The sequence below is a fragment of the Aedes albopictus genome, chromosome 2, assembly GCF_035046485.1.
Source record: "Aedes albopictus strain Foshan chromosome 2, AalbF5, whole genome shotgun sequence".
Taxonomy (NCBI): Eukaryota; Metazoa; Arthropoda; class Insecta; order Diptera; family Culicidae; genus Aedes; species Aedes albopictus.
In genome coordinates this window covers 4,591,795-4,608,740 of record NC_085137.1, presented here as the reverse complement: position 1 = coordinate 4,608,740, position 16,946 = coordinate 4,591,795, and the positions used below count along the sequence as shown (strand labels likewise).

At 39.5% G+C, this 16,946-nt stretch overlaps 1 protein-coding gene across 1 annotated transcript in view; it reads right to left on the bottom strand.

Moving 5' to 3' along the window:
* Positions 1–340: 340 nt before the first annotated feature.
* Positions 341–16,946, bottom strand: part of LOC134288818 (ETV5-related protein Ets96B-like) — a 67,108-nt gene continuing 50,502 nt past the window's right edge. The window contains exon 5 of the mRNA XM_062854703.1: positions 341–1,345. Coding sequence (XP_062710687.1) covers positions 477–1,345 — 869 coding nt within the window. The 3' untranslated portion in view covers positions 341–476. The remainder of the gene's footprint in view (positions 1,346–16,946) is intronic.

Below are 16,946 nucleotides of genomic sequence, written 5' to 3'. Positions count from 1 at the left end.
ATCCAAAGCAAATAGAAGGTGATAATCACGGTTGGGCTGGGTTACCAAATATATGAATCCACTTTTCATCGGGAAGATAAGTTGTCATCTTCAAACCGATTTAGCATCGATTGGTGGGGTGGGGCTCTACGTTATGATGGATGTTTCCAATTTGAGTTTACTCACGAATTGGTGAGCATCGTTTTAATAAACGATGTACCACGAAGTGGTGAGCTCGTTCCATGCTATTTATTTACATTAATGAAGACACAATACTAATGAAACGGATATGTCATGAATTAATAAAAAAATGTTTTTTTGAACATCTCTTGCTATACATATAGTTTATTATTTTATTGCTTTCATTTATTATTATTTTTAAAACATCATTCCCCGTCAATGGTAACTAAATCGATAGGAGAAATCTTTGAATTTCCTTCAACGACCTAGAATGCCGTTGACTGCAACACAATACCTCAGAAACCATCCCAGCCTACTCAGTTTCCGTGATTATAAGCTGACGACCCGGATGCGAAGTATGAGCCACGGTCCGTGTCGTCACCTCCATCTCCCAGCGTAGACTGTCCACCCTGGCAACTTGGCGAGGAGGAACTACCTTGCTGCTGTTGCTGGTGATGATGATGATGGTGAGCGTGTAGATTGGCAGAATCCAGGGTTGTGCCACAGCCAGCGCCACTAGCTCCGGTTGTTCCGTACGCCATGTTGAACAATGCCTCTGGATCGCACACGAATTTGTAGACGTACCGTTCGCCGGCGACCTTCTGCATGATTCCTTTCTCGTAGTAATACCGCAGACTTCGGGACAGCTTGTCGTAGTTCATGGCAGGGCGGTTCTTCTGGATTCCCCAACGCCGGGCAACTTCTTCCGGTTCTACCAGCTTGAACTCCATGCCTCGTCCGGTCCAGGCTATGCATCCCGCACTGGACGCCGGTTCATCTAGGAGCGCTACCAGGAATTGCCACAACTGAAGAGATCCCCGTCGTTGATGGAGGGGACCGTTGGGTCCCGGAAGAGCGTTCAGAGGTGATGGATTAGTCGTGGTTATACTCGTGAGAGCTGACGATCCACCGGCCGTCGAGCAGTAGTCGGGTTCAGATGAGGTAACAATGTCAGACGATTGGCGATAGGTGTAGCCTTGGTGCAGGAAGCTCTCGGCAGCGTCGTTCGGATGAGCGGCGGTGAGACAGGGCGTATGTTCCAACGCCGAAGCCAGATGGGAGGTCGAATCCGGAAAGATCGAGTGCTGCGCTAGTTGAGGTGAGGAGGATTGCTGACTTTGAAGTTTCAGAGAGGTATACAGCGGATCGGAGAACATCCGCTCGGAGTAGGTGTGCCATGCCGTTACTGAAAAAGAAGAAGTTCTATAATTAGGAAGACTTGCAGTTTGTGTTGGTGTGTTCACAATTAGTATTAAAGCCTTCAAAAAAATCATATTCCATTGCTTACTACCTGAAGTGAAGTATGAGTATGATGTATCAACCGCACAGAGCTATGGAAAATATAGGGAGAGAACGGCGTCCCCAACCAGCTCATAACAGCCTCTTCACAAGGGCGTAGCCAGCTTTTCGGTCAGGGGGGCAAGCACCCTTAGTTAAATGTACCTACTAGCTTTTATAACTAAACGCAACACGATGAAATTGAATATAATAACATTATATTCTAAAAGCTTTATTTAACCCTTAACCCTGTTGTATTTTGTACAATGCGTTAACAAAAACTCGCCTGATCTACACAAATCAACGTGGTACTGATAGCGATGGCCAATTTCTGGAAGAATAAGGATTTTCATTCACTCGTGCAATATTTTGCTCTGATTTTTTTTTGTCAATGTCTACAAAACATTCATCAGAAATTATAGCTGAACTCTTTTGGAAATTACGAACTCTTTTGAGGATAAACCTAGAATATCCTGGTTGCTGTATGCTTCCATTTATCTTCCAATACTATTTGCTGGAGAAATTCCTCCAGAATTTTTCGAATTTTTGAATTCCAGAAGGAATTCCTGTAAGAATTTCAAAAAAAAATAAACCTGTACGAATTCCTGGATAAATTATGGGAGGGATACATAGTGAAATTTCTGAAGATATCTCATGAGGAAATCCTAGATAAATTTCTGGAGGATTCCTTGGAGGAAATTCTGGAGAAATTCCTGGAGGAATTCTGGACGGAATCCCTAGTAAAATTTCATAAGAAATGTCTTTAAAAATTTCTAAATGAAATCTTAGAGAAATTTGGGAAGGAAACCTTGGAGGAATGCCTGCAGAAACTTCTGAGCAAATTCCTGGCGTAATTCCTGGAAGAATTCCTGGAGAATTTCCTTGAGCAATTTTTTTTGTGAATTTTTGGAATCCCTAGGAGAATTCTGGGAGAAATTCCTGAAGAAATCTCCAGAGGAACTCTGGGAGGAATGCTGGAGAAATTTCTGAAAAAAAATCCCTTGAGAAATTCCAGGAGGATTTCCAGAAAGAACCCTTGGAGGAATTTCTGGAGGATTCTCTGGTGGAATCTCTGGAAATATCCCTCGAAAAATTCGTGGAGAAATCCCTGAAGTAATTGCTGGAGGAATCTCTGGAGGAATATCTGGAGGAATCCCTGAAAATTTCCTCAAAGTATTCCTGGAGAATTTCCTGAAAGAATCTCTGAAGAAATCCCAAAAAGATTTCCAGGAGAAATTCCTGGACGAATTGCTGGCATCATTCCTGAAGGATGCCAGGAATATTCCGGAAGAAATTCCTGGGGTATTTCCTGGAGGTATTCCGAAAGAAATTTCCTGGGGAAATTCTTAGATAACATCCCGGAGGAATAAATGGAGGAGTTCCTAGTGGTATTCCTGTGGAAATTTCTGGAGGAATCTCTAGAGGAATTCTTGAAAGAATTACTGGATGAATATCTAGAGGAATCTCCAGAAGAATTTTGAGAGATTTCTGTTTCTATTTCTGTTATTTTTCTATTTCTGAAAGAACCCCTTGAGAGATTCCTGGAGGAATTTCTAGTGGAGTTGCAAGTGGAGTTCCTGGAGAAATTCTCGAAGGAATTCCTGAAGGAATCCCAGGGGGGTTTCCTTGAAGAAATTTGTGAAGAAATCCCTGGAGGAATATCTGGAGGAATCCCTGGTGGAATACCTGGAGGAATCCCTGAAAAATTCCTGAAGGAATTCCTGGAGAATATTCTTGTAGAATTTCTGAAGAAATCTCTAGAGGATTTCCTGGAAGAATCTTTGGAGAAACTTCTGGAGGATTTCCTGAAGGAATCTTCAAAGAATTTCCTGAAAAGATTTTTCATGGAGAAATCTCTGGAGTAGCCGGGGCCCGTGGCGTAGTTGGTCACACGTTCGCTTCATATGCGGATGGTCATGGGTTTGATTCCCAGCCCCGGCACTTGCAACACTTGCAATTTTACGTCAGTTGCTTTTCCCCCGAGAGCAACTGACACTGACCCTCTTCTGAGCCTCATGGCTCAAACGGACCCGGAAACCTGGACATCGGCGAACTGCTACTCATAATGGACCTCCAATCGGACTGGAAAGGAACAACGGCCATCCATCATCATCCTTGTGCTCATCATTCTACTAGGTATAAAGTAGAAAAAGTGAAAGCAGCAGAAAGGCAACCAGTTCGATAAAGTAGAATAGAATCTAGGCGCTGTACAAAATGTAAGTGCAGCTGTCAATTGAAATTGCTCACGTAGTGCCCCAGTGGACAATAGAGCTGTAAATTAGGTTAAGTGATTAAGAATAAAAAAAAATCTCTGGAGGAATCCCTTCAGGAGGGAAATCCCCTGGAGGAATTCTTTGATAAACCCTTGAAAGAATGCCTGGAGAAATCCTAGAAGGAGTTTGTAAAGAAGTCCCTGGGGGAATCCCTGAAAAATTACTGATGGTATTCCTCCAGGAATTTTCTGGAAGAATTTATGAAGAAATCCCTAGAGGATTTCCAGGCAGAATCCTCTGGAGGATTTCTTGGAGGAAACCCTGAAATATTCCTGAGGGTGTTCCTGGAGAATTTCCTGGAAGAATTTCTGAGAAAATCTCCAGAAGAATGTCTGGAGAAATTCCTGGAGAAATTGTTGACAAAATTTCTGAAGGATGTCCAGGAGCAATTCCTGGGTCAATTCCTAGAGAAATTTCTGGAGGAATTCCTGATGAAATTCTTGGGGTAATTCCAGAAGAATTTCCTAGAATAGTTCTTGGAGATATTCCTGGATAACATCTTGGAGGAATTGCTGGAGGTTCTCCTTTGGTAATTGCTGGCGGAATCCGTGAGGGAATCTCTGGACGAATTCCTTTAACAACTTCTGGATGAATTTCTGGGGGAATCTATGGAGAAGCTCTGGGAGAAATTTCTGAAAAAAATCCCCTGAGAAATTCACGGAGGGATTTCAAGAGAAATCTCTGAAGGAGTTCCTGGAGAAATCTCTGGAAAAATCCCTGAAAAAGTTCCTGGACGAGTTTTAGCGGAATTCTTAGAGAAATATCTGTAGCGATTCCTGGAGGGTAAACTGGAAGATTTCTTGGTGGAATTTCTGGGAAAATTCCAGAAGGTATTCCTAGAAAAAAACCCTGGAAAAATTTCTGAAGCATCCCCTAATTTTTGATGGTGTTCCTTGATTAATTCCTGGTGTAATTCCTGGAAGAATCCTTGAAAAATTCTTGAGGGTATTCCTGGAGAATATTCTTGAAGAATTTCTGAAGAAATCCCTAGGGGATTTCCTGGAAGAATCCTTGGAGAAACTTCTGCAGGATTTCCTGGAGGAATCTTCAAAGAATTTCCTGAAGAGATTCCATGGAAAATCTATGGAGGAATCCCTTAAGCAATTCCTGATGGAATCTCATGAGAAATTCCCGGTTAAATACCTAGAGGAATTGTTGACATAATTTCTGCAAGATGTCCAGGAGAAATTCCTAGAGAAATTCCTGGAGAAATTCCTGGGGGAATTCATGTAGAAATTCCTGGGGTAATTCCTAGATAAGTTTCTGGAGAAATTGCTGGATAAAATCCTGGAGAAATTCCTAGAGGTATTCCTTTGGGAATTTCTGAAGGAATCTCAAGAAGAATTTTTGGAAGAATTACTGGATGAAATTTCTATTTTTATTCTATTATTTTTATATTTCTTAAAAAACCCTTGAGAAAACCCCGGAGGAATTTCTAGCGGAATTTCTGGAGGAATTCTAGGATAAATCCTCGAAGGAATTGCTGAAGAAATCCTTGGAGGAATCCTAGAAGCAGTTTGTAAAGAAATTCCTGGGGGAGTCCCTGAAAAAATGCTGATGGTATTCCTCCAGGAATTTCCTGGAAGAATTTATGAAGAAATCTCTAGAGGATTTCCAAAAATAATCTTCAGAGGAACTTCTGGGGGATTTCTGGAGGAATCCCTGAAAAATTCCTGAGGATATTCTTGGAGAATTTACTGGAAGAATGTCTGAAAAAATCTCCAGAAGAATTTCTGGAATAAAATCCTGGAGAAATTGTTGACATAACTTCTGAAGGATGTCCAGGAGCAATTCCTGGATCAATTCCTAGAGAAATTGCTGGAGGTATTCCTGAAGAAATTTTTGGGGTAATTCCTGGAGAATTTCCTGGAATAGTTCTTGGAGAAATTCCTGGAGGAATTGCTGGCGGAATCCTTGAAGGAATTCTAGGAGGAATCTCTGTTGTTATTCCTTCAACAATTTGTGGATGAATTTCTGGGGGTATCTCTAGAGGAGCTCTGGGAGAAATTTCTGAAAAAAATCGCCTGAGAAATTCCCGGAGGAATTTCTGAAGAAATCCCTGGAACAATCACTAGAAAAGTTCCTGGAGGAATTTTAGTGCAAATCCTGGAGGAATGCCTGTAGCAATTCCTGGAGGGAATACTGGAAGATTTCTTGGCGGAATTTCTGGAAAAATCCAGAAGGTATTCCTTGAAAAAATCCTGGAAGAATTTCTGAAGGAATCCCTGAAGGATTTCCTGGAGTAATTCCTGAAGAAATTCGTGGATGAATCACTTAGGGATCTCGTATAGGAATACCAGAAATAATTCCTCAAGAAATCGCAGATGAAGTTCTTGAACAAATTCGGGAGGAATCCTTAGAAGAGTTTCTGAAGAAACTCCAGAAGGAAACCCGGAGGAAATTTCAAGAGGAATTACTAAGGGAATCCCTAAGCAGTTCCTGGAGGAAGTACTGAATCAATTCCTAGAAAAGTTCCTTAAAAATACAATGAGGAATTGCTGGAGGAACCCTAAAAAGAGTTCGTGGGAGAATCTTTGGAGGATGTTTTAAATAAGTTGTTTCAGAAAGAATTACAGAAGGAAGTCCCGAGTTAAGTCCTGCAGAAATTCTTGGAGGAATCCCTGGGGGATATCCTAGAAGAATGCCCGTAGAGATTAACGGAGGAATCTCTAGAAATACTCCTGGAGGAATCTCTATAAGAATTCCTGGAGAGATTTCTGGGGAAATATCTATACACATTTCAATTCCCAGAGGATCCCTGGAATAATTCTTAGAGGAATCTCGGAAGAAATTCATGGAGAATTCCCAGTAAAAATTTCTGAAGAAATTGCAGATGGTTGGAGAAATCCTGAAGGAATACTAATAAGAGTTCGTGGAAGAACGCCCTGTAGCAGTTCCTGAAGAAACCCCAGGAGAAATCCTGGGGAATTCCTAAATAGTTCCTGGAGGAAGTATTGGATTATTTTTTGGAGAACTTCTGAAGGGATTCTAAAAAGTGTTCCTGGGGGAACCCTTGGAGGATTTTTTTTTAATAATTCATGGAGTTGTTTCTCAAATAAACACAGAAGATATTCCCGGTCGAATCCTTGGAGGAATGCTTGAAGGAAAATCTGGAGGAATTTCGGAAGCAATCCCATGATGAATTCCTTAGGAAATCCCAGGAAAGCTTTCTTAACAAATTCCTGGAAGAATTTCTGTAGGAAAAAAAAATGAAGGCATATATTCTGCAATATTTTTTGGACGAATTATTGTTGGAATTTTTGGATGGAGAATGTTTTGTACAATGATTCAAGGAACTCCTGGAAATTTCTGGAGGAATTATCGAAAAAAGCACTGGAACAATCACTGAAGGAACTTCTACAGATATCCTAGGAGAAATTCCCGGAGGAATGCCTGGTGAAACCCATACAGGATTTCTTGGAAAACTCTCTGGAGCAATCCATGCTAGAATCACTGCCATGGAAAATTCCTGAAGGAATTCATCGATGTATCCTTGCAGAAGTATTTGTAAAAAACTGAAGGAATCGTGGGGGAATCCTTAAAGCATTTCTTAGAACAAACCCTAAAAAAAACTATTTGAACTCTTCAAGATGTCCATGGAAGAATTCACGAAAGAGAAACTCCTGGATATGTTCCTTGAGGAATTTCAGAAAGAATCCTTGGAAAAGTTCCTGAATAACTGCCTAAAGGAATTTCTGGAGATGTCCTTGAAAGAATTTGTAAAGAAATCCTAGGTATTATTATCTTAGCATGACGTTTGTTTGAGTTGAATACAAGTGAAAATTCGTGTAGCAATAGCATATAACTGCACTCTGTAGCAGCATATAATTCTACAAAGTCCTTGTTTTTCCCTACCGGAAACTTGCCATGCTGTTTTTGTGTTCCATGAATAAACATCACAAAATTTAACCATCCATCCAAGCTTGTTATTTGGTTAAATTTTATGATAAGATTGAAGTAGATCTCTTGGAGAAATACTTGGCGAAATTTCCTGTGATTCTCAAGAAAAAAAAGGTTGGTTAATTGTGGATAAAAACCTCAATTATTAGAATAGTCTAGAGAATAGTTTTTTATATATTTTTTCTGGAACACTTGAATTATTGACAATCTTTGAGTCGGCTTGAATTTTAAAAAATCTGTCGGCCGGGGGGGAGGGGGGCATGCCCCCCCCCCCTGCCCCCCTCTGGCTACGCCCTTGCCTCTTCAGTTACTGATATGACATATGACGAGAAGGATGAGATAATGCTTGCACGAGAAATGTCTAAAAGTATGCTCTTTGATTGCATAATTAATGTCGCTAATTTACAGGTGTATTATTTATTCGCATGCCAAAACCTGTACCGAAATCACAGTCTCTGAATCCTCCCACGGCTCTGTAATATGTAGGCACGTAATCGGATTTTGCGTTTCCCCTGAATTCCAAGAGTAGGCGCAGAAAGCAGACGTTCAAGCCCATTATTGTTTGGCATTTACTGTGAGTGGTGGTGAAGAATGGCTAAGTTGGCCATGAACAGAACAGCAAGCGGGGAAGAGGAGGAGACAGAGAGCAAGCGGGGATTCCTCAGGGAATTTTCCGCGAAAAGACCAAAGCAGCGGAACAACACGTACCTATGAAAATTTAATCAACCATTTCACCACCCGGATTTGTAAGCAAACCCTTCGATGATGACGGAATCCCATCGTACCGGCATGGTTTTAAAAGCTACACTTTTTAGGTTCTACACACACATTTTGCATAATTGCATTTGAAAGCCTGTGTAGGAAATAGGGTGCAAACTACCTGCAAAGTCATAATTAAAAGCATCATTTCATTTATATCAATTATTAAATGCGAATAATTAGTTTCTCATTTCACGGTCGAATTGGACGACCGCCAACCCGGCACCCTCCCAGCAGGCCATGCATTGTTTTTCTAATCTATGTAGGTGAGGATTGAAATACCCTTAATCCGTCACTCCGTTCGGTGTTTCTTCAGTCGCGAGAACGCAGTAGGCGGGGGTGATATTTAACCCCTTCTGATCTGACTGATACGCTGACCTGCTAATGCTCTGCTCTGTGTGTTTACGTAGTTCATCATTTATGATGTGGCGATTATCATTAGGGCGATGAAGGGGATTCTTTGAGAATCGCGGTTATGCTCTTCATTTGTTTGCTTGCCATATAAACGAGGGAAGAAGGGTGCTAATGCTAATGATAATCGTATTGCTTGGGTTTTGGAGTTTTAGTCTGTTTTGTGAAAAAGGGTTAACCATTTCGTTACATGTTGGCAAATTTAAATTGTGATGGTTCACTTGTAAAATCAATTAAAAATTTCGACATTATACATTCTTATTCTCCTTCGTATTTAATGTTTATTACTGTAGCTCATCTTTAAGCACTGCACTATGGCCGGTTTCTGCACACTTTCGGCGGAAAAATTATTTTTGGGTTTCTTCGTATTATTTATGCTTGATGTTTTCACTTAAAACAAGTTTTCAAGACAAATTTCTGAAAATGGCGTATAGTCCATTACTGTGACTTTTATGAAAATGTGTATTTAAGCCACATTTACGATTACCGTTATGTTTATCATATTAAAAGCCGAAGTTCGAATATTTACAGCAATATAAAGCAGTTTGACGTTTGGAACTCTCCAAAAGGATGATTAGTAGCCAATAAATGGCCAAAATTTATAGAAAAACCACTGAAAAAATAGAATATGCCCTATATAAAAAAACGTGCAAATATGTGGAGCTAAACTCTTCACGAACTATTAGCAGACCTATGTAAGAATGCTTCAATACCAACTTTTGCCTAGGATAACTTGGGAAAAACAGTTTCCTTGCAAATCACAACTTGAACAAAATATACCTCCAAAACCATTGCATATAATGCACCGATGTTTTGGAATAATCTAAGTAGGAGTGTTTGCTGTCGAATGACTTGAGCTTGAGCTTGATTGACCACCCGTAGATGCTACTCCAGTATCGCCAGACCCCAAGCAACCAAAAGTTCGGATTTCACTTGAAGCGCGGGCTCAGAAGTAGAGCTGCATAATATCAGTCATGTCAGTTGACTACTGATGTTGCACTACGGTCACTATCACTGCAGGCCGATCAATATCAGGACGACAATGACAGGCAACGACTTGATACTGACCCGCACTCCAGATCACTATCATTGCAACTGAACTGTTTTTTAGCGATTCTAGCCAAATCTCAAAATTTTCAATGACCAACATGTAAACCTTGTTATTCTATACTATATAATAAAGCAGCATCACTGTAGGTGTTCATTTTAATTTTGAAACAAATTTTAAAGATGACCTATCAGTGATATCTACACGCCATCACAGTCAGTTCAGTTGTGATGGATGAAGCAAAATGACAGTGACTCAACAGAGTAAGTCTGACTTCCCAAGTAACATTTTAAGTTTTGTTCGGCTCTACAAGAGATCTTCATGACCAATTTTATAAAACTCGAAATAAAACTGATTTATACATCAAAACCTCTTGATAACTTCTTTAAGAGCATCTTCCGGCTAAGTGGACCACTCTCGGAGAGGTTTTGCAAACCGCATTAAGAGTAACAATAAAACCGTTTTAAAACCTAGTAGAAAAATTTCTCATTCTCGATTGTTTTTGTTTTTTTTTCAACAAAAACTATGACAGCTCAAGATGCAGAGAAGCTTCTTCGATGGCACGTAAAGTTCAGGACGATACATCATTCGTAAGTAGAAGCGGTCATTTCAAAGTAATATTTTAGTTGTTATTGTGTTGGTAGGCTTATGCGCATTCAATTTCACCGTGAATATTGGGGTGGCAGAATCATAAAATTAATGCGCTTCAAAAATAGTGAATATTATCATCTTGGAATGAAATAAATCAATTTGTTTATTTAGTAAAACTATCTCGAATCACAAGAAAACTCAGCAGAGAGAGTTTATTTATGTGAGCACGTTATGGAAATGGTGGCAAACTATCAATTCATTGCTAATTTGAGTAAAATTAACTATTTTCCATTCACGTTAGCTAATTCTTCAATATGGCGACAACCATAATCAGCGAAAATAAAACGAAAGCAAGTTTATTTTTATGATGACCGCAATAAACCCAGAAATGTCGTACAGTCATGACCCGCTGGTTGGGGGCTTAATAGTTGGGTGGCTTTTTAGTTGGGGCTCCGTTAGTTGAGCTGTCAGCCAACTAAAAAGCACCTGGATGTCATAATTCAATGTCAAACTGAAAATGACAACCAATCTGTAATTCCGAGGGGCGAGCTAATGAGTTTTTGGTTTCTTAAACTTTACTGATAATCGAGAAGAATTTCTATTTAATATTTCTTAAAAAAAAAAAACAAAATGTACAGTTACTTCGGAACAAATGCAAAACATCGGCAATCTTTATTTTGTCGATCATTAAAAGCGTTTTGTGCTTGCATTTTGGTCCGGGTGGTTTCATAAACATCTATATTTTCACTTCACCGACTAAAATGGGTAAAAATTATAATTTCTCGTATTGGTCATATATGTATCTTGCAAAACGTATCAGTTTTGCTCTAAATGTAAAACAAATTGAAATTTTTTACTTTTTACTTCCAGCCTAAACATGATTTAAAAAAAAACAATGCGCACGCCCCTTGTGCTGCTATCATTTCACCCAACTAGCGAATCGAATTCGTTGGTTGGGTGGAGGTTGTGGCTCAACGAGCGGGTTCCGACTGTAGTTCTGCTTTTCCACCAACAGATGTCGTTACTAATCGAACGGATCGCCATCTGTTGAGAGTTTTAACAGTTTTATTGTGGTAATAATGATTACCACAAGGTTTACAAATCGGAAAGTTTTGTTTACTCCTAAAATCTGTCTTTATGGATATCTTCAAGTATACTATAAAACATTTTATCAATGGTTTTCATAAAAGCAGTCATAAAACTGCGAGTTTTAATTATTGCTGTAATAAAACCCTAATAAAAATCAAACAAAACTTATCAGCAATGAAATTGTTACTTGGGTTGGATCGCAGTTTGCCTATCAATATCAGCAATATGCCTACTTCTTGGCCTACCTTAGATAGTGACAGAAAGCAACTCTCTCAGAAGTTTGAATTTGGTTCAATTCTGGCTTCGTCGAACTTGATTCTCCAAAAAATTACTCATGTATTGTTTATAAACTTGAAAGTACATGTACAAGCACTACAATGATGGTGCAATATATGATCATGGTGCAAAATAGAATTATGGTGTTACACGCAATATGAATTCCCAAGAAGGGGATTCAACATGCTGTGGTGCTTTGGAAGGTGATGATTTCATGGCAATGTGAAACTTTGAAAAAGTAATAATCTCGACTCTTTAAACATTTTATACAATGGAAAATATTGAGAAAATTATCATTTATAAAAAAAAATGTCGCTGTGAAAGAATATCAATCTTGGACAATAAGTGATGCTAGAATTGGAGAAGACTAGATTAAGTTAGAATTCCCAGATAGAAAATTTCGATCGGAATCCTTGTTGCTATCTTCAAAGATTCCTCCAAGGATTCGTGCATGAATTCCTCCAGGAATTCCTCCAAAATGTTTTCCAGGAATTCCTCCAGAAATTCCTCTAAGATGCCTCCAGGGATTTCTGCCAGGAATTCCTCAACGAATTCTTCCACAAAATCCAGAGGGAATTTCTCCCGGAACTCTTCCTGGAATTCCTCCAGAAATTCGTCGAGGAATTTAGCGCGGAATTCCTTCAAGAAATCCTCCACGGATTCCTCCAGGAATTTCTCCAGGAATTCTTTTCAGGAATTTCTACAGGAATTCTTCTAGGGATTCATCAATAAAATTCTTCAGAAATTTTTTGAGGAATTTTATGAGGAAATTCCTCAAAAAATTCCCCCAGAAATAGCTTTAGAAATTCTTCGGGAAGTTCCTCCAGAAATTTCTCCAGGAAGCCTCACATATTTCTCCAGAAATTCCTCAAATAATTCCTCCGGTAAATAATCCAGGAATTGCCCCAGAATTACCTCCAAGAAATTTCTTTTCGGAAAAATCCTCTAGGAATGTCCGCCAGAATTCCCCCAATATTTCCTCTAGGAATTTCTATACGGATTCCTTCAGAAAATATTAAAGCTATTTCTCACGGTTGTCTCCTGAAAAATATCCAGAAAATTCTCAAGGAATTTCTTCAGGAATTCGTCTAGAAATTCGTCCATGAATTTCTTCAGAAAATCCTTCTAAAAGTCCTCCACAAATTCTTTCAGAAATTTCTCGAGGAAGTACGCCAGAAATTCTATCAGGAATTCCTCCAGAAAAACTTAAAGCAATGTCTCCCGGAACTCTTCCAGGAATTCCGCGAGGAATCCGTGGAGAATTCGCAGGAGTTTTTTCCAGGAATATCCAGGAATTCCTCCAGGGATTCATATATGAATTTCTTCAGAAATTCCTCAAAAAAAATCCTACAGAAATTCCTTGAGTAGTTCCTTCAGACATTCCTCCAAAAGTTTCTCCAGAAGGCCTCACATATTTCTCCAGAAGTTCCTCAAATAATTGCTCCAATATTTCCTCCAGGGATTCCTCCATGGATTCCTCCAGGAAATTCTCAAGAATTTTTTTCCAGAAATTCCTCCTGTGATTTATCCATGAACTTCTTCAGAAATTCCTCGAAAATTCCCCCAGAAATTCCTCCAGGATTTTTTTTCAGAAATTTGTCGCAAAAGAACTCCAGAAATTCCTTCAGATACTCCTTCAGCAATACCTCCAGGGATTCCTCCAGAAAATCCTCTAGGTATTTCTGCCAGAATTTCTCGGGAATGTCTCCCGGAACTCATCCAGGAATTCCTCGAAGCATTTCGTGAGAAATTCCTTAGGGTAATTCTCCAAGGATTTCTCCAGGAATTTCTTCAGGTTTTTTTTCAGAAATTTCTTCAAGAATTCTTCCAGGGATTTAATAATGAATTTCTGCAGAAATTCGTCAAAGAATTCCTCCAGAAATTCTTCCAAAATTTTTTCCAGGAAGCCTCATATATTTCTCCAGAAGTTCCATGAGATTCCACCAATAAATATTTCTAGAATTCCTCCAGAGATTCCTCCTGAAATTTATTCTAGGAAAAATCTTTTTGGAATTTCGGCCAGATCTCCTCCAAAATTTCCTCTAGGGATTTCTCCAGGAATTGCTCCACGGATTCCTACATATAATCCTAAAGGAATTTTTCACGAAACTTTTCCAGGAACTCCTCCTAGAATTCCTCGGGAAATTCCTCCATGAATTTCTTCAGAAATTCCTCAAAAATTCCACCAGAAGCTCCTCCAGGAATTCTTTCCGAAATTTGTCGAGGAACAACTCCAGAAATTGCTCCAGGGATTCCTCTAAGAATTTCTTCCAGAAAATCTTCTGGGAATTTCTGGCAGAATTTCTCCAGAGAGTCCTAAAGGAATGTCTCCCGGAATTCTTCCAAGAATTCCTCCAGGAATTCCTCGAGAAATTTCTCCAGGGAATCCTCCACGGATTCCTCAAGGAATTTCTCCAGATTTTTTTCCAAGAATTTATTAAGAAATTCCTCCAGGAATTCTTTCATAAATACATTTCTTCCGAAATTCATTGAACAAATCCTCTAGAAATTCCTCCAGGAAACCTCATATATTTCTCCAGAACTTCCTCAAATAATTCCTCCAGAGATTTCTCCTGAAATTTCGACTAGGAAAAATCCTCTAGGAATGTCTGCTAGATTTTTTTCCAATATTTACTCCAGAGATTCCTTCAGGAATCACTCCATAGATTCCTTCAGAAAATTCTAACGGAATTTCTCTCGGAAGTCTTCCAGGAAATCCTCTTGAAATTTCTCGAGAAATTCCTCCAGGGAATCCCCCACGGATTTCTTAAGGAATTTCTCCAGATTTTTTCCCTGGAATTTATTTACAGGAATTCCTTTAGAAATAAATTTCTTCAGAAATTCTTCAAAAAGTACCCCCAGAATCACCTCCAGGAATTCCTCCAGGGATTCCTCCAGAAAATCCTCTAGGAAATTCTTCGACGGATTCCTCCAGAAAATCTTAGAGGAATTTCTCCCGGAATACTTCCGGGAATTCCTCTAGAAAATCCTGCAGGGATTCCTCCATGCATTCCTCCAGGAATTTCTTGGGGAATTCTTCCAGGGACTCATTCATGGGTTTCTTCAGAAGTTTCTAAAAAAAATCCTTCACATATTCCTCGGGCAGTTCCTCCAGACATTTCTCCAGGAATTCCTCCAGGAAGCCTTAAATATTTGTTCAGAAATTCTCTCAAGAATTCCTCCAGGAATTTCTGTAGTTGTTCTCCCAAGAATTCATCAATGAATTTCTTCATGAATGCCTCCAAAAATTTCTTCAGGAATTTCGCTGGAAATACCTCCCGGAATGCAAACAGGGATTCCTCAAGGAATTCTTCAGGTGTTCCTACATAAAATCCCCAGGGAATTTCTCCAGGAAGCTTAAAATATTTCTCAAAAAATAACTCAAAGAATTCCTACGAGAATTCCTCCAAAAATTCCTTCCGAAATTCCTTCTTGAAGGTATTCTACTGGGAATCCTCTAAAAATTTCTGCAGGGTATTTCTCCTGATTCTCCAGATAATCCTAAAGAAATTTCTTCCGGAACTCTTCCAGGAATTCCCAGAGAAAATTCTCTAGGGATTCCTCCATAGATTTCTACAGGATTTTTTGCAGGATTATTTTTCTGGAATTTCTGCATGAATTTCTCCAGAAATTTCTCTAGTTATTCCTCTAGAAAATCCTCTAATAATTTCTCCAGGTATTCCTTCAGGAATTCCGATGGTTATTCGTCCAAGAATTCCTCCACGGTTTCTCCAGAAAAAAAAAGAATTCTTCCAGAACTTTCTCCAGAGCTTCCTCCATGGATTTCGCCAGGAATTTCTCCAAGAACATCTTTAGTAATTCTTCCAGAGATTCGTCAATTAATTTCTTCAGATATTTCTCAAACATCACTCTAGGAATTCTTTCAGAAATTCCTCGAGGAGTTCCTTCAACCTTCCCTCCAGGAAGCCGCTAATATTTTTTCCAGAAATGTTCCGCCCAGGAATTCCTCCAGAAAAACCTCTAGGAAATTCAAGTCAAAAGGGATTCTTCTAGGGATTTCTCCTGAAATTCCTCCAGGAATTCCTCCATGGACTTATTCTGGGGATATTCCAGAGATTGCTCCAGCCATTAATTCTGGTCTGCAAAACGGTTAGCCGATAAGGAGAGTGTTCCTCCAGGGATTTCTCCAGGGATTCTTCCAGAAATTTCTCCAGGAATTCATGCTGGAATTCCTCTTAAAATAACAGCAGGGACTTCTCCGGGAATTTTCCAAAGCTATCTTCCAAGGATTCCTTTACGAATGCCTCCAGGGATTCCTTCAAGTATTCCTACTGAAAACCCTCCAGGAATTCCTTCTGGAATGCATTCGCGGGTTTTTCAAAAATTTTCCAAGAAGTAGTTCAGAAATTTATCCAGAAATTCGTCCCGGAATTATTCCACAAACTCTTCCAGGAATTTCTCCAGAAATTTTTCCAGGAATTTCTCCACGGACTACCCTAGAAATTCTTCCAATGATTCTTTCAAGAATTCCTCCAGAAATTATTTTATGGATTCCTCCATGGATTCCTTCTGTTATTTCTCCTGGGATTCATCTTGTAATTCCTTCACGGATTCCTTCGGGAATTCCTCATTAGGGATTTCTCCAGGAATTTTCCAGACCTTCAGCATTTCTTTCAAGAATTTCTTTATGAAAACCTCCGGGGATTTCTCCAGGAATTTCTCCTGAAATTTCTCCACGAATTCTACCAGGAGTTCTTATACGAAATTTCTGCAAGATTTTTCCTTATAATTCCACCAAGGATTCCTCCAGAGATTTCTCCAGGAATTCTTGCAGGGATTCGTCAATGAACTCCTCCAGGAATTCTTGTAGAAACTTCTCCAAATGTTCCTCCAGAAAATTTCTGCAGAGATTCCTCAAGGCATTCTTCCAGAAGTTCCTCCAGGAATTCCTGCACGGAAACCCCCAGGCATTCTTCCAAGGATTCCTGCAGGAATGCCTTCAGGGATTCCTCCAGAAATTCTTCCAGGGATTCCGCCAGTGATTCTTCCAGGAATTTCTCGAGGGTTTATTCCAGGCATACCTCGAGAGTTTACTCTAGAAATTCCTCCAGGGGTTCATCAATGAATTTCTGCTGGAATTTTTCCAAAAAGTTGTCGAAATATTTCTCCAGAAATTCCTCCATGAATTCTTCCAGGAATTC